The 24,560-nt window shown below is 37.6% G+C and overlaps 1 protein-coding gene across 1 annotated transcript in view; it reads right to left on the bottom strand.

Annotated features, from left to right (window-relative positions):
* Positions 1-1,602: 1,602 nt before the first annotated feature.
* The window catches only part of LOC306901607 (nectin-2), a 59,168-nt gene continuing 36,210 nt past the window's right edge, over positions 1,603-24,560 (bottom strand). Inside the window, exons 7-10 of the mRNA XM_079469495.1 lie at positions 3,826-3,955; positions 3,627-3,684; positions 3,232-3,291; positions 1,603-3,029 (exon numbers count right to left, since the gene is read on the bottom strand). Coding sequence (XP_079325621.1) covers positions 2,838-3,029; positions 3,232-3,291; positions 3,627-3,684; positions 3,826-3,955 — 440 coding nt within the window. The 3' untranslated portion in view covers positions 1,603-2,837. The remainder of the gene's footprint in view (positions 3,030-3,231; positions 3,292-3,626; positions 3,685-3,825; positions 3,956-24,560) is intronic.

Here is a 24,560-nt window from a genome sequence, read left to right as displayed (position 1 = left end):
AGTCCAAAAGCACCCATAGTTGAAGAAACCCATTTCTGTGAAAAAAATCACAATTGATTTGTATGATTACCTTTTATAAGTTTGTCTGCGTTTACCAATGATATGGTTATTCAGCATTTCACAAAAGTCTTGATGCACCACAACTTTAAGAGAAGCCAGGATAGTACTCATATAGGCCTACCGCAGTGCATTCAATTATCTAACATTTCTCCATTTACACAATCCCCACCAGACAGACACAAAGTGGCAAATGTCTGCAGCTGAATCAGGCAGAAGCACAGAGGTGCTCAGAAAAATCCGCCCAGTCCAGAACACAATCCCGGCACCACAGTATTCAAAACCAGACAAGCGTTTCCTTTACTTACATTTTCTTTCTGTCATCTGATGATGCTGAAGTTGCTGTGGTAATGTCATTGGTTGCTTAGCAACAGCCGTCCCTGTGAAAAATGCAGAACTGCATGTTCTGCAGGAACATTTTGGATCGTTTGGGGTTCATGAACATGTCAAGTTCATCAGCTGTAAATCCTGAAGCAGTCTGGTATAAAAACACAGGGTTATATGACCCTGTGGCCACACATGAAAATTAAGGATTCAAGAATCTTCAAATAAACCAATTGATTTAAAATCAATTGAAATATTCTCATTCTAAAGTTATACAAATCCATCATGCAGATTTTTTACTATGTTAAATAACGAGTAAGAAAGGTTAGTTTCCCTTTCATTGAAACTCGTCTCAGATCACATCACTCAGTTCGTGAGTGCATGCAATATATACCAAATGGTAAGAAATAGATTGAAATTATTTTCATAACATTGATATGCTGATAATGTCGTTTCTAACAACATGTTTATTCTTGTAGTTTTTGTTTTTATTAATAGAGGCATTGTCATTTATTAAACGACAAAATAGTTGCACCACTTCTGTTTGATTGTGTCTTTTACTTCATATTTGTATGCTTTTAGACAGATAGAAAGTATATCTGCAGGTATGTACTGTATGGGCTGACCGCAGGCTACCCAATATCAATCTGTAAAACCAAATTAAGATCATTTTTAATAGCTATATTAAAATAAGTACCCGTGTGACTGTGAGATGCGCTGCATTCCAATTCGTCTACTTATACTATGCCTAATAGTAGGTGCTGTTTTTGTGTTGGAATAGTAGGTTCTTTTGAGTGCATGGCAAGAGAGATTGCACACACCACATACTAACAGGAAGCAGAAGTGGCCTAGGTTGTTGCCTAGACAACATTGTGGTGTAATTTTGTGAGAGAGCGCCCTCGTGTGGTTTGGTTACACAATGACACTGTCAAGTGAGGACATTGTGTTGCAGACTCTTGGTTTAGTAACTTCTATAAGAAAGATGATGAAACTAAAACCATAATGATGGGATTGAGATTTCCACTATCCTTAACGCAAATGAATGCATGCTAGTGGTAAATTTACTGGTATATTGGCCTGAAATCTCATTATAGGAATGTGAAAATGTGTTAAAATGAAAGTGAATAATAATAATAATAGTAAACTATATAAAGTAATAAAACAAAAAATATATTGTGAGTATTCATCCTGTACACAGCCATTTAAAGCAGAGATCACATCACCCTTTCACTGTTTATTGAGTGTGAACAATCAATAGAAGGACAGGGGAAAAGACAAAGATTAATACTCCAGAGCAGCAAACTAAAATAAAAGTCAATGCTATTAAATAAAAATAAATGTCAACAGGATGCGTATAATAACATCTAGTGTTTTGTTCTAAATCAAGAAATCAATACAAAAAACTAAATCTTTTAAGGTAGCATTTTAAATCAGGTGGGCTGGAAGATTGAGGAGTAAACATATAAAGCCCTTCTTGTTTTACAACAGATTTTTTTCAAACTAAATTTTGAAAAGATAAATGTTACAAGATACAAACAGACAAATAAAGTGTGTGTGCACAGCTACATTTATAAGTGCGCGCATCAAGCAAAATTGTCTTCATTCACATGTTGAGGTTTCAGTAAGACAGAGCCCCTGTCGGGAAGGGCTCATACAGTGTAAGGCTAACATTGTGTACAATAAAGGATATTTAAAATACAGTCATACAGTACAAAACTTCATCTTATACTTCATACTAATGATTATAAAAAGTAGAGGCATTCCACACTATATTAGTGTTCACATTACAGTATAAAACTTGGCTCTAAAAACTTCTGTCATCTCTTTTTGGACAGTACAATGGCCCCAAAAAGTCTTTATACTCAAGTTCACACATGTGTCTTAACAGAGTAAGATGTGCAATTTGTCACATTAACTATGGACATGTTCCATTATGCTTGGCACCAGTGATGATCTAAACACCTTTATTTTGAACAATATTGTGTTAAATAGTAAAACCAGAGGTTGACAGTATTTAAGAAAATATTCAAGTATCTTATCAGATGTTTTCACTTTGGAAAAATTGTACTTTACTACATCATAAAGCATACAGTATATCCACATACCTTACATAAATACAGTAGATGTTTTTTTACTTACATAAAAAATCTTTAATTAATTTTACTTTTTAAGTAAAAAAAAGGAAAAACAACATGTTTTTAAGAAATTTAGTGAAGTAATAAGTTGAATATATGCTTTAGAATGTAGTGAAGTACAAACACTGAAGTACCAAAATTTGAAAACGTAATAGTAAAAAATTATTTTGGCACAGATTCAGGACAATCTTGTACAGATTATTTAATATTTTACACTATATTCTTTAATGTAAAACATACGTTTCTACAAGTAAGATTCTGACTTAAGTATCTAAATACTTTTTGGGGCCACTGTATATGGCACAGCAAGATTCTCCTGTCCTAAACCATCACACCGGACGACACAAAGCTACTCTCTCTATTGACAGAGTAGTAATGTTCCTCTTCCATCCTTGCGTCTCTCTCTCTATCGTCGTGGTCAGGAAACAGAGCATCTTTCTGCTCCCAGGAATAAGAGGCACTGTGTTGTGAAGTCTCATTACGATCACCCTCATCATAATACGCTGAGAGATTCTGTAAGATTAGTGCAATAAACGAGAGACTGCAGTTAGAGTGTAATGTGAAAGCACATGAATATTAGACACGCTTATAGTATGTGGATATTAAACCCTGAATAATGCAAGAAAAAAAGCATGCCATTAAACATGTATGATTCATTATTTGTATGATTATTTAAATGCCACAAAGGATTAGAAGAGGAATATTGAGTTCTTACTGTATGCGGCTGTTCTCTGTGTGTGTTTTGAAAATTAGAAAGAGGTTCCCCGATGGTGGGCTATAAGATAAAAACACAAATGTTCACCCAGGGTAACGTTATCTTAACATGATCTGCACCAAAATGTTTCTTATATTTCCTCATTTTAAATCAAAATGTTTATTTGTTTTACACTTCATTTTTAACTGCTTGTTACTATAGGTAAACATTTTAGTTTTTAAGATCTCAGACATTTAGGACCCACAGTATAAACACATTTGAATGCATAAACTAATCACACTGTTTAACTTTGTCTTGCAAAAAAGAACTGAAACCATTTCCTACTCTGAATTCCAAAATGAATTAAAGTTATCTTGTGCCAATAAAATATGTATGTGTATCTCTCCTTTACTCACTCTGTCTGCAGAAGTAAAAGACTTCATGATAGGAGGAGGTTTGTGAGTGGGTGGAGCACTGTGAAAACACATAGGAAGATAATCAATGCAGGGAAACATGTTTTGCTCATTCATATGTAACTTTTTATTAAGCAGGGTACCAATCACTATCATAATACTTTTTTATGCAACAGTGAAAGAATAAGTTTAAGGTACTCACTCTATGTTTTTCCTCTGCCGTTTGCGAACCATCACTACAACAGTTGCAATGATAGCAAGCAGGATGATAACACCAAGAATTCCTCCAATAATACTTCCTGTAGCAGCACCCTTCACTGGCTGTGGAGAATCTACGGGGAGACAAAGTGAGAGTAAGAGAGTTTGTCTCTCTAAATGGTGATGTTTGATGAGTTGATGTTTTAAGATGTAAAAAATGATGCAGCGGTTTAGTTGATCCCACTTCATTTTCTTGACTCAACTTGAATTTGTTCATTCAACTTAACATGTTAAGTTTTTACGGTCTCAACTAGTTTGTAAGTTGACTTGACAAGAGTATTTGTCGCCTCGACTTTAAAACACAGGTTGAGTCAATTCAGTAGCAATCACGTTCGCTTTCTGCCGTGAGATCTGTGCAGCACGAAGCTGACTGAAGATGTTCGTCCGCCATGATGGAAACTTCTCCACACAAAATTAAAACTTAGACTGTCGTCAAATTTGGTAAGTAAACGTAAAAAGAGCATGGAACGCGGTTGTTCATGTTTGGTGTGAACCCAGCATTACAACGTGTCTACACTGGAAGCGGCATCCGGTACACATACAAATACACATACGTGTATTTACAGTTACATGTTCCATGTTAATACAATTTCCATCCATCTGTGTAATTTTAAATGTACATTACATTTATGCATTTGGCAGACGCTTTTATCCAAAGTGACTTACATTGCATTACACTATATAATACATTTGTTTCTAAGTATGTGCAATCCCCTGGGATCCGACCCACGACCTTGGCATTGCTAGTGCGATGCTCTAACCACTGAGCTAACAAAATGTCTGATATTTTTTGTCATCATTTTTTTTGCTAAATTTGCTAGCAAGTAAAATAAGCTACATTGAGTTGAATTAACTTTTAACAAATGAACGATTTTCAACTAAACTTTGGAAGTCAGTGTGTTACGAGCTGCAAGTACAGATCTTTCCAAACTCATGTGCTATCACAACTGTGGAAACACTGATATATTTCACCCTACACATATCGATCAATTCAAGATGAAGTCATAAAAACAAAAGTTTAATCTAACAGATGTTTACATAAATAAAACACTTCTTTAAAGATTGTAAAGGTTGAATTGATGGTGCAGAATAGTCATGAATCTATGAATAATTTGAAACAAAAAATATCTTGCAGGAAACTATAACAGAAAGACCCTTTATTTTGCAACACTTGATGAAAAACAATACATATATTACAGTCATAAATGTTAAGCAAATAGAAAGATTTACTGTAAGGTCTGTCTTAGATAAACTTTCTGCAACATTTCTGAAGATTCTGACATCACACAGAAACATCTAGTACATGTTTCACAGATTCAGGACATGCAACGCCCATTCTTGGATCAAAGTTTTCCACATAGCATACATGCAAGGTTTCTTCCACTATATCACCACACAACTATAGGTTTCAGCACTGCATAAATCTTGTTGTGCTGTTGTTTTTTTAAGAGACCCTGATACAAATTTATTTTTCAACATATGGAAGTATATCTTAAATGTAACCTGTTCTGTATCAATATACCCAAGTGTGTTTAAAGTTTAATATACATGTTTGTGGCTCTTCACTTGATTCTTTTATTTACCTTTGTAATATGATATTTACTGATCTTATTGACATCGAATCGCGAGCTTGTGAATCGGAATCGAATCAGAAGTTCAGAATCGATTCCCAGCCCTTGTTTTTATTGTGTATCAATTGTCAAAACGACTCAAGAGTAAATGATGCTTTGTGGAGGTTAACCAGAAGTTAAGTTTGGACCACATAACAGGTGTGTATTTTGTTCCCGATGAAACCGTCTATAAAACGACACTAAAAATGACCACAATGGATTTTTCTACTGTATTTTGAGTCAGTGTGGGGAAATATTTTGACGTCTTTTAATATCTAAACCTTCACATGCATACAAAGTAGGACGATTATTAATAAAAGCTCTATAGGCCTAGTGTTAATCAGCAAATACGGTTGGCTAGAGATGCAATCTTAGAATCTCATTTGTAGTTCTGTTTGGATCCATTAGGATGTTGTAACAATATGCATAAGCACTACGGAGAGTCACTTATGGTTATAATTATAATGAAATGTGATTCACATTTATGCATTTGTCAGACACTGTTTTCCAAAGCGACTTGCAAGTATGCATTCCCTGCGTTTCAGCTCTATGACCTTGGCACCTTACATGTAGCTAATCTACAACATGGCATCACAACACCTGTAAACATGTTACCTTCATGCAACCTGACATCTATAATGAAACATTATATAAATATAAAAGTATTATGCAATAACATCAATGTACATTAGGTGGTGCTACAACTACACAAACCCATGCGTGAGTGCGCCAGGTCAATGTGAAACGCATTAATATCAAGTATTCCAGTCACATATTCTCTGATGTCACCACTGTATAAGAATATCTGCTCTCTCAGATCACTCAAATTGTGTCGCAGGTGTTAGGCTGACAGGCAGGGTTCAAGTCTGGCGTATGGCCGAAATACCTGCGCTGGCGAGAAAGAGAGGGAGAGAGAGTCCAGAAGAAAGATAAAAACGTTAATACAGCGAAGGCCATCTACACCGTCTGGTTCTCAAGGACAGAAGGCATAATTCTCTCGAAGGGGGAGGAGTTGAAAATACAGCTAGGTTTCGGATAAAAGGATGTGTGCATGTCACGTCTTCCTGAATATCTGCCTTGTCAATCACATGTCGTTCTTTCACTCCCTCCGTCTTGCACTGTCAATCTCCCTTGAATGTCCTAAAGCTCTTTCCTCTCACACTCCCCGAGAGAAAAGGTTGCCAGCTCTAAGCAGATGACATGGCCGGGCAGGTAACTCATATTATCACAGACTGTACATGCACACTCGCACATAAACACTGCATTACACACAGGTCATAAAAATAGAAAACGTTCCAGTACAAACTAGAGACAAATAGAATGAGCAAAGTCTAAAAACACAACCAGGCAGACAGTTAGTTCAGGGGCTGAAGAGCCTTAGCAGTAAACCTTACACACAAAAAGATGAAGAGAGAGAAGATGAGGTGTATAAAGGAATTGAAGGTCACTGCAGACTATGGACAGAGTGTGTGTTATGAAGCAATGGCTCAAGAAAGCGACTACAGGGGAAAGAACTCAATCATTCATCAATGTGACAGTTTATGAACTCTCAAGTCCAGAGACTCTCAGGCAGAGCCTCCACGTGACAATGTTTACAGAAATGGTGGACACAGATATATTGCAGTAACTATAAAAAGTCACATTCACCGGGATGGTTGTGTCATGTGTTGAAGGAATAGTTCACCTAAAGTTCCGTCAATATTTACTCATCAACATGAGCTACCAGTTGGGGCCGTAGAGCTCCAAAATGACAAAAGTCTACATGACCTGTGTGCTGTATCCTGCTGAAGATATAGTGTAGCACCTTCCTCAACTATGAAACATCATTCATCACCATAGGTTATTTTAGATATGACATCAAACTTCATCTGTTTTTATTGACTAAATCAAGGTGAACTTTAAAACTAGATGGGCAGTTCCAGTGATACGGATTTGACATTTTTAGTCAAAACTTGAAATATAAATATACTAATATATATTGAATATATTTAAATTTATTTTTACTAAACCCCTTATGATAAAACTTCAGTCTGTGCACAAGTTTCTATTTTAAAACAGGACACAATTCATGCGCTACATATGAGACAAAAAACACTCTTAAAAAAAAGTGCTTCAAAAGGTTCTATAAAGAACCTTTAACATCTGAAGAATGCTTTCTGTTTAACAAATGGATCTTTGTGGCAAAAAAGGTTCTTCTTTGGCATCGCTGTGAGGAACCTTTTTAGCACCTTTTTTTAAGAGTGTACTTTGTAGAATTGTTGTGAATAAAAATGTGCAAACTAGATGCAATAATACCAAACAAATGGAGAGGGGATGGCTATTCATAGATTACAAAAGAGTTCATTATTGTAACGTTCATGTACCCATTTACGTATAAGGAGTACGTACTGTTATCAATTGGACAATTCACTTATCTGACTTTTGAAAACTAGCTTTAAAAGATGCTTTAAAACTTTAAGAGAGACCTCACATGGGTTTTTAAACCACCAAATATTGACATCTGACCTATCAGTATTGTGAAAACCTTTGGTAAAAAGGCATCTTATGGTTGACATTTGAATGGAATTGCCCAAATATAGCTCAACGGGTAGAGAACTGAGATAGCAGCATTAAGTTCATGGTTTCAATTCCCAGGGAACACACAGACAGAAAAAAAATATCTATTGAATGTATGTGTACAGGGAAAAAGTATCAAAATGTATTTGAATTTAAATAACAGCACAACATTTCCCAAATGTACCCCACACATACCACATACACAAAGGGATTCCAAACACCCACCCAGAATACATTTACATTTAGTCATTTAGCAGATGCTTTTATCCAAAGCGACTTTTAAAGAATTCACGGAGCAATAAGCGATATGTCATAAAAGAGCAATAGTACCTATAGGTGCTTAATAAAAAAGCTACTAGTTTCAACAAAAGCTAGACCACTACCTGTTGAGAGAAGAGAGAGGGTTTGTGTACTTCAGACTCATGAAGTAAAACGATTCTCTAAAGTAAACAGACAAACTACAGTGAGTTTTAACACAAAATTCCCCTTCCTGTTTGTCAAAACCAGAACATCGATAAACACGTGTAGTTGTGTTTACCTTTCGCGGCGGCTTCTGTTCTAAGTGCAGTGTAAATAAAACTAAAAGCATTTTGAAAGCTTTTGGGCTCAATAAACTACACTATACAATAATTCAGTTACGGTGATTAGCATCGGGTCACGTGACCCATCTCTGCCGCAGCAATCCTATTTCACACAGTTTGTCTAAAGTGGCAGGTTGATGGGATTAATTTGTTGAATAAACAATTTAAGGTGAATTATGGATGTGTCAATGTGAAAAGACACATGCAATTAGAGGGATTATGGCCATAGACATGATGCCCTGTCAAAGCAAAACTGCAAATAGATTGAGTGTGTGTGTGTGCAAGCCTTTCAGATCCACGCTTAATGGACTTAGATTATAAGCATCCATTCTGACTGAGTGGAATGTGACATCAGAGCAAATCTTCCATAAGACATTGCATCCTGGTGTCTAACCGTAAAAGAGAGAGAGATCAAAGAGGGATGATGACATGTCTGACAGCGAAAACTCAAAGACAAACCTCCTATCCCACCTCACATCTCACCCCCACACACAGATGATACAGCCTCAGCTGTGCTTGAAGCTGGTGTGAAACCTGGAAACTGCCTCAGGTGGATGAATGACAGTGAATGTGTTCATTATCACGGACATTTCTTTTTCCTTTTTGAAAGATCACTAGTGGTATTCCTGGACCACTTAGTGCTTGAGATAAAACACTTTGTGCTTTTAACACCTTTGTAGTTCTGTGTGTGGTGTGATACTGTACCTTAGTGGTACAGTTATTGTATAGTGTGCGAGAAAATCTGGGTTCAAAGTCTGATATATATACACTTTTTGTTCAAGAATTTAGTTATAAATAAGAACCTTTGACTCTTTGATACTTTGTGTTAACCAGAAAAAGTCATGAGTGTTGAGGGTGGATATACATTATGATGACAGAATTTCCAGTTTAAAGCAAAAGTGATCTGATGCATTCTTGACCTCTGACGTTTAAGGGATACATGGTTCACCATTGATTTGACTCTTGCTACAGTGCAGTGAATACTACATGACACATACAGTTGACTCACCCGATCAACCTTTATAGTGACTGTCCGGCACACATAAGTGTGTGTGTGCGTGCATGCGTTTATTTTCATTCATCATGTGACCTGGCTCTAATCACAGCTGAAGTCCAGAGTCAGCCCATGCATTTAAACTGTCTGAGGATTAAACTGCTGTCAGCGACACAGCGTCTCTGCGTGTCCATGTGTGTGTGAGTCTCTCTGGGGATGCAGTAAGGTTTCTGCCACTGCGTGTTATGGCAGCCAACAGTAGCCACAGGAGGAGGCCAGATCAGGATCTCCAAGGTCACTGGTCCTTCAACACCCACGGCTCTGAGAATCTGCTGATGTCACACATGCGATTTTTCAACATTTCGGCCAATCATTTGATTTCGTAGCATTCTGATTTTGTTCAGTAAACACACATGTGCTCACATACAAAGTTGGGCTTCCATGATTTATGGGGAGTTTCAAACTGTATGATCCCCCAACCCGCGGATTTTTACATTTTCAAAACAACATTATTTAGTTGATTCATTTATTTTTTGATTATACGCTTTTTTCTTCATTGGGACCAAAAATTTAATTAAAGGTAAAAATTACTGGTATAACTATATCTTTGGGGATATTTGGTACCCACACTGTCGGGTTTACCAAGACACTATCATATAAACACTATGATGAATACACTACTTGGAACATAAATTATTGATTAAAAACACAATAATTGGGTCACTTTAAAATGTACACTACTATAAATAGTTGAAGTGAAAAGTTCAACTTTAAATAGTCAAGTAGTGTGAATCATATTTTTCAGTTGAGGATCTTCAGGTCTTCACATATTTTGTAACGGTTTTAGCTCAGATGTGGGGACAGATTCATTTTAAGGTTAAGCTACATACATATGCACGCGCACGCACGCACACACAAAAGTAGCTCTCACAGGTGTCATAATCTTCAATTATGAATTCCCCTGGGAATTAAACTTGTGATCTCTTATAGCCTCGTACACACACACACACACACACACACACACACACACATAACCTGCTAATGACGTGTAGAGGAAACACCACACTTTACTTTCCCCAAGTTTTCTCTCAGTCATTAAGATTATATTTAAATGTGTCATGTCTCATACATTCCCTGTCCCATCAACACCTTCAGACAGCCATACGCAGCTCATCAAGCATTAAATGGCAAGCACCATGCTTTCCCTCGGTGTTGCCTCCATCATTACGACTGTGACTGAGCTCCTAACAAACAACAGAGAGGAGCATGTTCATTTCTTCAGCAGCGCAGCAGATATAAAGCTTGGCTACATCTCATTGTGTATCTTTCACCTTTTCAATCGCCTCTGCGCTAGAGAATCATTTCAGCTGTTGTGTCTGTTGTGTCAAGCCCTCAATTTGCATATTTGGACAGCATGGTATATGCTTATTCCAATAGTGTGCTGGCTATTATGTGCATAATACATTCGATTATGTGTTAGTGTATGAATTATTCAGTTTTTAATACAAATTATATTAGCAACATAATAAAAAAATGGCTTCATACAATATACATGAATAACTTAGTATTTGAGTGTTTGGACAGAATGCACTGGAGCTACATGGGCCACATTAATTCATTAAAAATTGGATTGATTTGAAAAAGTGAGCCTTGTGTGTTTCAATAGGAGAAACATTTCAATGTTTTTCTTTGATTAGTGATCTGGGCACATATTCACAAAAGATTTGATCTTAACACTAAGAGCTCTCCTAAACAGCAGTAAAAGAGTTTAGTTTTGAGTCTCCACTTGGTGGATGCTGGACATGCACGTGGTAAATCGAACTAAGTCATATGTCTGTGTTTTTTTGGCAATCGGAAAGTACGTGCAAAATGTACAAAACACGAAGGGATTAATGTGATGATGTGCTGCTTGCTCGTGCTGTAGTTCCATCACACTCTCTGTTATGTTTTTCCGGAAATAATCGTACATCTGTATCTCTCTTTTATAAATTTGATCAAACTAAATACTGTTAAGATAAGACGTATGCAATACTAAAAACTAAATAACTTTTATTGTGCATTTTAAATAATATCAACTGTTTTTTTAGTAAGTAACAATAACTTTAAAATATACAGTTAACAAATAAAATAAAACACAATAAACACATGATAGCACAATAAACAAAATGATTTGTTTTTGCAAATTCAGTATATGTTCGGCTAATTTAGTCTCATAAACAGTTAGCAGATATTAGTAGTATTTATGGTTAAGCTCATTGTTATGAAATCTGTCTAAAATGTTTATGTTTCAAGGTGGACCGCCGGTGTTACAGCCATTTAAGGATTGTTGTGATTCTTAGTGACTTAGGAGTCCTCACAGGTTTAGGAGCTAGTTTAAGCGCTAAAATGCATTGCGAAATACTCTAAGCACAAAAAAAGGAGTTCTAAAATTAGGACAGACACGCCAATGACTTTTTAAGAGTGTCTCCAAAATCAGCACGTTAAGTATTCACAATCATAATGTTTACAATAAGTTGCCTAATGATTTTGGTCTCAGACTTTTTGGTCACCAAAAATGCTGTGATCAGTAAGTCATGGCAACATGCTTTCACTTTACTTTAAGTCAACAAAATAAGCAATTTCATCTTAAGTTACAGCAATAAATTACTAGTCAAGACTTGAACATCCCGAACGAAGTAATGGTAAACTTATTTGGTCTTAACAAAAAATGTCATCTTTAATAATGGTAAACAAATCTGGCTTGCTGTTCTAAAAGCAAGCTTGATCCTGAGACTCGACTCTCAGCTGAATTGTATAAAATGAAAAATAAATTGGTGTGGTGGAGGAATGCCGGAGGACCTGTTGTAGGAGACTGGTAGATGTATGTGGCTGCTTAAATATGCTTGGAAATGATTGAAAGGACCATAACATTTTCTCCCAAAGATTTTGTGCTTCCTCCCAACTATGAGTTAATGTTTTTCTGCTTGGGGCAGATAATGTGTTAACCTTTGTAACCTCTGTCAACAACACACACAGGAAGTCATTTACTTGATTTCCATGCATTAGCATTTAACAGTGGCTGCTGGGCAGCAGTGCAAAGATTGTTCCAGTTTAGAGATGCAGATATATTACAGTTCTGTAGTTTAAGGCACCTGCCTGTGGCCTGAGCAGCGTCTCTACTAAACCAACCAGCTCCTGATTACTGGGCCATTACCCCAATTACACAGCCGCATAGAGCCACAGGGGCCGATCTCTGCGCGTGTGTCTGCGCTGTGTGTTCACTCGTGTGTGTGTATTTGTTTACCTGTTACCGATAGCTGGGAGTTATTCAGCTTCATTAGTGAGCGTTCATGCTTGCCGCAGACGTAATTGCAGCGTTTCACTGCCACAGTCCGCGGCTGCGTTCCAAACTCACCTCCACACAACAACTTTAACCATACAGCTCAAATATTTCAAAAATCCTGAATCCCACGACCGCACAACCCACACGACCATGAATATCTGAGATTCTACCAAGCATCGGCCAAGCGAATAGCTTTTACTCTCCAATCCAAAGCCTTAGTGTCTATTGCAGACGTTGTATCTGAAACAAGCCCAAACCTTTAATTGCACACCAGATGAAAAAGTCTTTAATGATACTGAGTTACTGTGTCCTAACAAGTGAATCTGTAGCTTTATACTGCACCACAACACCCACTCCATTATCTGCTACCAAAATAACTGAGCAGAGAGAGAGAGAGAGAGAGAGGGGGAGAGAGAGAGAGGGAGAGAGAGAGAGAGAGAGAGCGAGAGAGAGAGAGAGAGAGAGAGAGAGAAGGCACAATAGCGATCATTATAGCTGTCCATGTTGTCCTTTTCTGCCATAGGTGCTTGGGGTGTGTAGTTTTTGTGGGTAATTCACATGCTGCATTGATAAATATTATGCTCTTCCTCTGTCAGTTTGTCTCTCTCTCTTTCTCTGTCTCTCATTTATTATGTGAAATGATTGCTCATTAAGCTATTGGCCCTGGCCCAGTAAACACTCCGCTATATTATAATGAATCTGTGTGTTAGATACTGCAAGAAACCGTGCAGCTTATATTTACAGCTTATATTAGTGTCATCAGACCTAGAAACAGAGCAGTGAAGCAAAAAGAAGGCCACTGTTGGAATCCTGTCACAGACACAAGCCAACACTAGCCTGTGTTTGAAGAACCACCAAGACGCAGAAATACAGTTAATAACAGAATAATGGGCACAGACATACACATGCCAAGAATGAGAATCATGGTTTAGGTGCATTGATTTTAATAGCAATTACTATGTCTGTAAATCTGTAAATTGCTTGTCAAATCTGTTATATCTGTCCTATGCCTGGGTATGGAATAAACATATACAACAGGATTTCAAAAATTTCACATGCGTCACATGATTCACGGAGCCTTCATATTGTTCCAGGGCGTTGTGTTTTTTTCTTTTAATTATTTTATATTCTTTAAATGAGTTACATCTTTATATGTGTTAAAAGTTAATCTCCATTGGTCTGTTTTGTTGTAGCTCCATGCGTTGCCAGTAACTTCTGGGAACTATTGAAAGACTCCGTGAACCGCCATTGCTGTTAAAAAACCGGTTCCATGGAAGTCAAAGCAGTTGACGCGACTCTCTCTCAACAGCTTTGGTTCATACAAGAAATGTCAACGGCGGCCAATGTTATTTGGTTGCCAACATTCTTCCAAATGTTTTGCAGAGAGAAGAAAGTCATACAGGTTTGGAATGAGGGTGAGTAATGCTGAAAGAATTTTAAAACTATCTCTTTAAATAATGCAGCCAAACAAGAGTTGAGATGAACATTCTCATGCTGTCAGTTGGCTTTAAATGTATTGCGTCAATTTAGATTAAGTAAATTAAGAAAAACATTATCTGATCCATTTGATGTTTCAAGCGAAGGCATTTTTTATTAACTGAATATGCCATGGATTCCATAAATGGCTTTGATGGTCCCATTCCCGTAATCTCTTTCAAAATCTCTCCGTCTCTCTGAAACAAATACTACCACAACCTCACAAACTAAAAACATGAATCAAAACCTGATCTAATGCCGTAAAATCTGCTCTCTATAAAATTTAACTAGGCCACTATTGCAATAAAAACAGGTTAAAGGCCTCAACATTTCATAAATCAACCAAATATTATGTTAGATTGCATCATATTCAAGCCACACTGGAGGAGAGTTTTCACAACCTTCACATTTGACCATCTCACCACACTGTACCCTTCTGTCAGAGCTGCCATGGAGACGGATCTTGGATCTTGCAGTGTAGTGCCATGGCAACTGTCTCCCGGGTGACTCGCGAGTGTCAGCGGATGAAAAGTAATCAATTCGCGTCATTAAGTAAAGTATCAGTGATGAGATGCATAGGAGTGATGACTGAAGGCTGTCCTCATGGCACTGACACTGGCAAAAGCATGGAATCAATGTTCCCATCCAGTTCACAAAGAGTTCATTTCATCTTTATCTGTGGTACAGAGATAAATCAGTGTGCTTCACCGAGGCATAAAAAATGCAGTTTTGTGCTGTTTGAAAGATTGCAACACCCCGGGCTAGCCCGACCTAAACATTATAGGTTAAATTCCATTAAATAATGCTGGATGGTATTTAGTATCATCATGAGTATTGATAACATTCTATGATTAACATTATTAGATTTTGCGAAATACAGTGGGTCAAAAATCTTTATTTTTCTGAAATAGATCATATCTGTAAAACTGAATTTGTTCTGAAACTTTGCAATTCCAACTGGGTTTTTTTGCCAGTGAAAACTTGAATGTAAATTTTCAGAGAATACATTTTTTACTAGTGTATTGAAGTATGTGTTTATATTTTACTAAACCCCCAATGATAGAGTCCAGACATCAGAAAAATAGTCTATCCACAAGTTTTCTATTTTAAAAGCGCAGAAAATTCAATTTGAATGCATGTTTTTGAGAGACAAGGTACTTTGTAGGATTTCGGTTAAATAAAAAGTACAACCAGAGTCAATAACACCCAACAAATAAATAAGGAATGACTCCTCATAGAACATAAAATAGCTGTTATGTGTTTCATTTTCACGTGCTCATTTATGAGGAATATCGATTGTTGTTGATGTGACAACTTACTTACCTGAATATTGAAAATCAATGCCTTTAAAACATGCAAAAAAGCTTTAAAAGCCTTACGAGAGACATCAAACCACCAGATAGTAACATCTAAAGTATCAGTATGCTGAAAAACTTGTTCGTCTTAAGGTTGATATTATCAAGGAATTGCCCTACTGTGTTTAGTTTTATACCGGTTCAATTTGCTGAGACATTTTTATATAATGAAATCAGGACAGGTCTGTCTCGTCTCAACAAATCTAACTAAATGCGTATCACTATTTTTGAATCACTGAGCAGAATGACAAAATACTAGACTAAACTTGCAAGAATAACAAAAAATACAATAGAGTTTCACAAGAGATCTGAAAAATGCATTACCGTGGCTCTATTTTTCATCAGTACAACGTCAAGGAAAGGGATTTTATCCCTGAGATGTGTTTTGGTCAATCTGTTAAGTAAGTTCTCCCCCAGCTCTTGTCAGAAAACACTGTCAGACCTGTCATAGTGGATTAGAAACGGCGCAAAGGCGTTCGCGACACTGACATGTCCTGTCATCTCAGTGTCAGAAAAATCGCCTATACATTTATTTTAGGTTAAATTGCATTAGGTTCAAGAATGGCTGGCAATAGTAATTTCTGGAAATGTCAGGTCCACTGCAGCTATGGGCCCTAATGACTAATATCTCTCCGTCTGGCCTACAAACAGCTCCTCTGGTCTGTGTCTCAACACCCAAAACCTGAGCGGTATGAGGAAACCGGCCATCGTTCACAAAGCACTGTAATGGTTTGAAACACAACTCCAGCTGGCCACCGGCTCGTGTAGGTTTTAGTAAATGCAATAGCCAGAGGCATACCTCTGTGCCACAGGTGATCTCTGATAACCATCTGGGCCAAAATAGCAGGATGAAGAGACAAAATGATGACTCATTATGTAAGGCACACTATTTATGTCTGACATCAGAGACAAAGCCATATTGTCTTCGAACGAATCGTATCTTTTGTTGTATCTGTAGGGACCCGAACAGATAATAGAAAGAACAACAAAGACAATTGTGTTAAATTTCTCGTGAAGAGAGACAGGAATGTCTGACTACCGAAACTTAAATCCTAGAATGAGAGAATAGCCACCTGGCTGGTTTTATACAAAGCGCACAATACAAGCCGGTATTTCCTGTCCCGGGGCTCACGATTTGAGTAAAAAGGTCAGTTTTGTAGGCTGCCTAAAGCACAAATGACATTCGTCTAAATATACATAAAGAAATGGGTGTACAGCTCAAGGGAAGTGGAAGCTAACCTATAAAATTTGGAACAACATGAACCAAGACATTTATCCGGCATCAAGCAATCTAAAAATGGCTGACAGGGGAATGAACTGCGAGTGGGAGTGTTACATCACTGTTCTGGGTGGACCCATGATCCAAATAGACATCTGTGATTTGGCTCAGCTTGGCTCTGTGTGTGTGTGTTTTCCACAAGTCCCGCTGAATAAATAAGTAAGAGAGTGGCCGTCATGCCTGATGAGGAGTTATTTCTGAAATACAGCATGTCACAGAGCACCCCGCTCTGTTTGGGCTGCAGGGCATTCTGGGAGATCTTTGCCTGAAATGCTCTGGCCATGACCACAGTTAGACAGAGCAAGCACTGTCCAGCTTTACACATAAAAACACTCTCTCACACAAAACAGCCTTCATTTTAACAAAGATAGATGACAAGTACACATAGATTTAATAGCTCCTAATTCAGATTCTTGTGTTTCTACCAGTCACTAAGCATTTCCTTATTGAATTACACTGATGGAGGCAGACTTACAATTGGAGACACATGTATCTCTGTCTTACTCAGCTAGTCATGTGACTTGGGTTATAAAGTCTGGTCCACAACTTATTGGAGAACAAAGAGACCACCTGACCAACATCAAAACAGCCAATCAAAGATGGTTTTGCTTTTACCTGCTACTGGGGTAAAGTTGAGAAAGAATATTTCAATATATAGTACTGCAACTATAAACCAGTGTGAAAGAAAGTCATTCAAAATATATGTTGTTCAAAACATATATCTTACAAAAATAAAAAAATATTTTTTTCTGTATTGAATTTTGCCAGTTATTATTCATAACAGTTATTATTCTCTTAAAGAGACAGTACACACAAAAATGTCATTTATTCATCCTAATGTCATTCAAAACCTGTATGTGACACACAAAAGAAGATATTTCGAAAAATGTCTGGGTGGTTTTGTGTCCATACAATGGAAGTAAATGGGGGCAATGTTGTTTGCTTTCCACCATTCTTCAAAATATCTACTTTGTGTTTTACAGAAGAAATAAAGTCATGCAGGTTTGGAATGACCTGACAATGAGTAAATAATGAAATAATACTTTTTTTGTTAACTATCCCTTTAAGAATTCTTATTACAAGGCTCATTTGGACGCTTGATTCTGATTGGCCAGTCGCGACATTCCAAGGGTTGTTATTTTCAAATAACAACCCCTCAAAACTAATAACACACTGTAACCCGGCCGGCTGTTATCGCAGAATAAGCCCCTTCAGTGTGATACAAGACCCTCTGCTTCGCGTCGCTATTTCTGCGATAACAACCGGCTGCCTGTACATTCCCTACATAATCTCAAGCTAGTACATTTTTTAGACAATGTTGTTGTCTTGTGCTGTTAAGTTTTGTGTGCAATATGCATCATGCGGTCAGTGAATTGTCTGCAGGGCGGTGCATGCCGTCTGAGACTGAGGGTAGACGTACCTTTTATTCACAGATGTGTGGAAAATTGAACCGACCATGACAACCTCACTGATTGGCAGCATGGCATCACATGTCACCGCCATCAAACAGTGGCACAAGCGTAAAACAATCTAACTGCCTTTTCCAGCTTCAATAATAAGAAGACAGAAGCGTCTGAACAACCAGAAGAGCCAAAGGGCTAAGCTATGAAGGACAAGAGAGTATACAAGGAGAGCGAGAGAGAAAGATAGATAAAGAGAGAGAGAGAGAGAGAAAGGGGGACAGTGTCATCTCTCTGCCTGCTGGCCTTCCCAGCTGTTCTTTCTTTCCCCTTCACATTTCATCTGCCTTCGCCCCAGCACCCTTTCCGCCCCAGACCCCTTGGTCTCCTCAGCGTCTATCTCTCTTCCCCCACCATCTCCTCCCATTTTTCACTGTGACTCAGTGAAACAGGTCAAGTGTTACTGAATTCCCCCTCCAGCTCAACCTGCTTAATACAAGAGCACATAAAAACTCATATGCCAACACAGAGCGCAGGGAAGCTCAATACCAGCCCATCGCATTTCTGCAGAGCACACAACATTATGCATCACAATCAGCCATCAGTGCATTATTTGATCTGTGCTTCACATACACAGGCGAGCTGTGTGGAATTGACTCCACAGGAAAGCTCGGTGGCTGAAGTGTGCCTCTGTGGCGTCTATGAAAATGGCCCATACAGTTGATTGGGTGTAATGGCACTGAAGGAAAACAAGATCTTTCGAGTGCTTGTGTTTTGGTTTACAGTAGATATGTGGTGAGAGTGGTGTGTGGCATGGACACTTTACTTAATGGTGTGGAAATGATTTTGTAGTGGAAAAGCTGTAAATACAAATGTTAGGGAAGAGATTTGAGACTTTCAGCCAGTCTTACGTGTTCTCTAAAGATTGCCTGAAGGTTTGATTATTCCAAACTAATTACAAAATGTAAATACTAAGTATGATTTTTAATGAATGTGATTTTGGGGAATAATGTAACTAGTTAATTAATGAATGCAAATCAACAAAAGCAAATCACTTCATTTATTCTATAAGTACAGAATTCATTCCACACTAGATAAGACAATAATTGATCAGCGTACTATATATACTGTCACTTTATATTCTTAGTCGTTTGAGGTTTATTAATGTTAATTAGACAAAATGAATTATTAACAGTCTGAAAAAAGCAATACATCGACATTAATGGATGTACTGTAGATGCCATCAATTCAGACATCTTTCTATTTTGATTACTTTTGAGAGTTCATGTTAAATACATTTGATACTCACAGTTTAATAAAATTTTGTCAATGCACATCTTATTAAAACATTTGCAATAATATTTATATCATTTCTTTTCCATTTTGTTCCTGCTTGTGTCACTACTATTTGAATTAATAAATATGTACTGTACAGCTGCTTTGCCACAATGCAACACTGTAATGCAACATAAACAAAAATACATTTGGATTGACTTAAATAGTTCACCCAAAAATGAAAATGCATTTATTTTATTTTATTATTAAAAGCTTAGTTACTTGTGGAACAAAAAAGTAAGCTATCATTTGGTTCTCACAGAAATGTTGCATTGCTCTATGACTGTAGGTTAATGGTGCTTTTCTTTTTTAATGGGGACCTTTATTTAAAAAATATGTTACAGGGACCAGTGTGTCATTTTTTGGAGTATCTATTGAAAGAAAAAACGTCCAAAGCATTTCAGGTGGCACATCACTAGGTATAATTTTATTGAAAAATATTGTTGTATTTATGTCTTCACAGTTTTCTACTAAATAAATGTTGACACCTGAAGAGTCCACATGCCTCACTAGCTCCACTAGACCTACCACTACAGTCACTAGTAAATAACCAGATTTTTTTAATTGAAATTATTTGTGATTGTGATGATAGTGTTTGTAATGCTTTCGACAGAAGATTGACAGATAAAAGAAGGGTTTGGATGAAGTCATGACTACGGTTGTCATGCTTCTACCAGCTGGCTTTCTGATTGGGTATCGGTTTGTTCCACGTGACAATCAAGTCGTTTTCTATTGCGTTTGTCCTCTGGGTTTACCCCACATATATTTAGGATTTGCGATCGGGGCAGCTCCGATGTTCTTCCGATCAGGTTCATTCACTCTTAACACACGTCAAACCACAGGAAAATCAGACGAGATAATGTGGGAGCAGTTTAAACTCATCGGGACTTTACCTAGGATTGTCGGAAGGGGAAAAACTGGCCCAATTATCTTTTGGTGAGGCCCCGGCATAAACAGACAAACTGGTCTACAGAACAGCTTCGTAAATACGTTGGGTAAAACAGGGTGACATCTTAGTCCTGTGTCAGCCCCCCATAGTGCTTCGAAAGGGAGGGGTGGAGTGAGCTGTTGATTGCAATTCGCTAGATTTCATAGACTGGACCTTTAATGACCAGAATAAAAATGGGCAGGGTTAAACTAAAAGCCCTCAGTGTCTGCATGCTGAAGTAGGCTGTTTTGATGTGTTATCGAGCAGTGAGGCTGTATGGTTGGACTAGTTGTTTCAGTGTGGAACTGAATGCTGCAGAACGCTTGACTTGGAATGTTTTGAAGCAGCGAGGCAGAAGTGAGCAGCACTGAAGCTGCAGAGATGACCAGGACGAGGAAAGAGGAGAAAAGTGCTCTGCTCTGTCAGGCTGTCAGATAGATTATCTCAAAGCATCCCACACTCGTTCATCCACATCACTTCATCAGTGTATACCACCTCTTCAACAGAGAGAGGGTGGAGCTGGACAGTGATATTAGAAGATGGATACAAACTGTGATTCTTGCCTGAGGGAAGGGGCTAGTTGTCACACGGGCTATTAGTCAGTAAATATAAGGTTTGCAGTCAAAAATCTAGACGCACAAATTCTTATTTGTCACAGTTTATTGGGTCAGGCTTTCGCATAGATTGTACATTGAATAATGTATTATACAGTATTTAAAATGTCTGCTGTTTCATTGTTGCGGTTGTTATGTAATATATTTATTTTACTACTTGCATTTAGCTGAAGAGTCTAACTGTCTGGCTGTTTAATGACAGCTTCTATTGTGATGCCATTGGGGCATTTTGTAAGAAAAGGTCATCCTGTATTGTATGTACACTATCTTTTTTTTATCCCGGCAGTAATGGGGAATTGTTCAATCGTCTTTCATAGCCAAAAAATGAAGGCAGAAATAAATCAACATTCACTAGAGTAAAAGGTGACTACTTACCCCTGTCTCCCGTGTATGAAGGTAAATCAGTAGATTCAGATTTGAATTGCAACCACAAATAGGCATCTGCAACCTCTCAAACCTGTCACTGCAGTTTCAAATCGTCCCGCCTTGACTTTTGCTACTTTCGCGATAAACCCGTTGCACTTGTGCACTTGAAAGCTCAGAGGCGAGACAAGGAGCGGCATTTGATGACGTCATGGGGCTGAGCCACACAGCCCCGTAACGGCAGGAAAAACCCAGAGTGCAAATCTCAACATCCAACTTCAGTTTTTAATTTGACAAGTTTTCATATTGGGGCTGTGAGTGTACATGTACAAATAATTTACATCTTCACAAATTAAAATCTACATGCTCTCAAGTTTTGGTACTGATTTACCTTTATACCCGTGAGGCAAGTTCAGTCATTATCAACGTGTGCTAGATAGATGCTCTGTGACTACAAGACTGGCTAGGTGTGCTTGCCCGTTGGAAGAAGTAAAAGTGTGTGTCCATTTAGAACGCACTAAACGCCAACAGCCATCCACCTTTCATCTCACACTCTGGGTTTGCAGGTGGGCTTTTCTCATGGGAGAGGACAGAATGAGTGAGAGAGACACGGGAGTTTAAAAGGGTCTGTGCTCAGACAGCTACCAAGACCTCTACTGACAAAAGAGCAAAAGAGAAAAAAATAATGCTGGTTCAAGAAATGATGGTTGAATATAATTTTTACCTTTCTTTTCTCATTCTGCCAATAGCCTGATTAATGTTTAATGGCACGTTCCAGGCTAAGTTTGAGTCACAAGTGTTTAAGTTCAAAGTTCAAATTTCTGACACTAAAGCTATAAATAAAACAAAACTTTGCCCACTACGCCACAAATATTATAGCTTTATATACAGAATTCTTGAATTTTTTATTAAATACATTTGAAACAAAGAACTAAGTTAAAATTAAGTATTACATAATCACTTATGATAAAGCTGTAGAGTAACAATTACTGTAAACTGTAATTACAGAATTGTACTTTCATTTCGTTTTTTACAGGTGACCCAGCTACTGGAAAATTACAGTTTTTTTACAGGATTGCTTTACAGTGTATTTGTAGAATACGGTGTCATTTTATGTGAAAAAAAACATCAAAGGGTGCCCCAACTGCAGGAACATTTCAGTTTTTCACCATTAAGTAAATACATTAGATAGCATGAACTGACAAAGACCATATACTTCTACAACATTTATTAAACTTAGTTCATGTTAATTTCAACATTTACTTTTACACTTTTAAACTTAAAATCTTTATCTGTTAACAGTAATTGCACAATTAACACACAATGAATGTTAACAAAATACAACCTTCTCGTAGAGTGTTGCCTTACAAAACTGCCTTTTTGGAAATGAAATCAAAGAGTTTCTCACTGTATTTAGGTGTCGAATCTAAAGCCTCAGCATCCTGGCCAAATTCGCCAATTCGCCTATATACATTTCCTGTATTTATGCTTTCCTATATGCCTATATGCTTTCCTGTAGCTCAAGGTTGTGGGTTCGATCCCAGGGGATTGCAGATACCTATGTATAATGTATAGGATAATGCAATGTAAGTCGCTTTGGATAAAAGCGTCTGCCAAATGCCTCAATGTAAATGTTAATGTAAATATATACGTGTTTATCAGCAGTCATTCTTCAAGGCAAGTCAACATTTTACAATGTTAATGTTTAAAAAGCAGCTCATTCTTCAATCATACATTTATTTAACAAACCTGAAAACAAAACAACTGGTCTTTATTATTACTATACAACCAGTTTTAATAAGAAAAGCAATAATAACAAAAATAATAAATTGAATTTATATAGCGCTTTTCAAGAACTCAAAGTCGCTTTGCAAGAAGATGACGAATATAACGTATAACGGCGGCTGTAAAATTAGTAAATTTTGGTAGTGTCCTATTTTTATGTTTTTGGCCTAGGATCACTGGACTAGTGTTGGGCTAGTTTTGGTTGGACATTGCGCTTGTTTTAAAAGCAGATCTGGCAACCCTAGTGTGGATGTAGTGAGCTGTCTGGAAGGCTGCAGAAGCCCTCCCTCCTCCTGTCTCCTCAGGTCTGTCCTTCTCTCGTCCTACACACATTCTGCTGTGTGGCACAAGGCCAGTCGTGTAACACCTCTGGGGTATCTTTCATATCAGTCATTTCATCCACCTTTACCTTGTAACAACTGCAACGTCAAGTTTATATTTACATATTGAATCTGCCATTCATTTTGTACCAATCTTGAGCACTTTTGCTCAATTTGGCTTATTTAGCCAGTCGGATGTGACAGGCTTGTGAACCCAACCTTCATTTCCTATGAATTTCAAAAAGAATATCATACACATATGATCAATTACACGCCTAATGTGCATTTACCTTTCATTGTGTTGCACCAGACCTTAAAAGCTTCTCTTTGTCAGTTAGTGATAAAGGAATCGCAGAGTACATCAATGTGTTCCCTTTTTTTGACCAAAATGATTTAAATGCACACCACATCCTCATTACGACTTCAGAGCGTGTGAGTGGGAACTTCCCAAGAGGACTTGAAGGCAGCACACCTGACACAAAGACAAAAGCTAAGAGAATTAAGAGAAAATAATGATTCCGGAGGCAATAGAGTAGTGACGTTACTATGGTTACCTGTCAGATGAAGTCTATATCATCATGCCCACTGATTGATTATGTGCTCTGTCCTCTCTTAACATGCGACTCCATCAACCAATCATTTCACTTAAATGTCAGCGTGTCTAAAAGGTCACGGAATCCTCTTTCTGTACTAACGGATTTTAAACGAGTGGCAAAGCGACCGTGATTTACTCTCCAGCACAAACTGATCAATCATCCATA

Source organism: Barbatula barbatula (genome assembly GCF_947034865.1).
Source record: "Barbatula barbatula genome assembly, chromosome: 12".
Classification (NCBI taxonomy): domain Eukaryota; kingdom Metazoa; phylum Chordata; class Actinopteri; order Cypriniformes; family Nemacheilidae; genus Barbatula; species Barbatula barbatula.
Note: the sequence above shows the minus strand (reverse complement) of the source record. Positions and strands in the feature narration are given on the sequence as shown.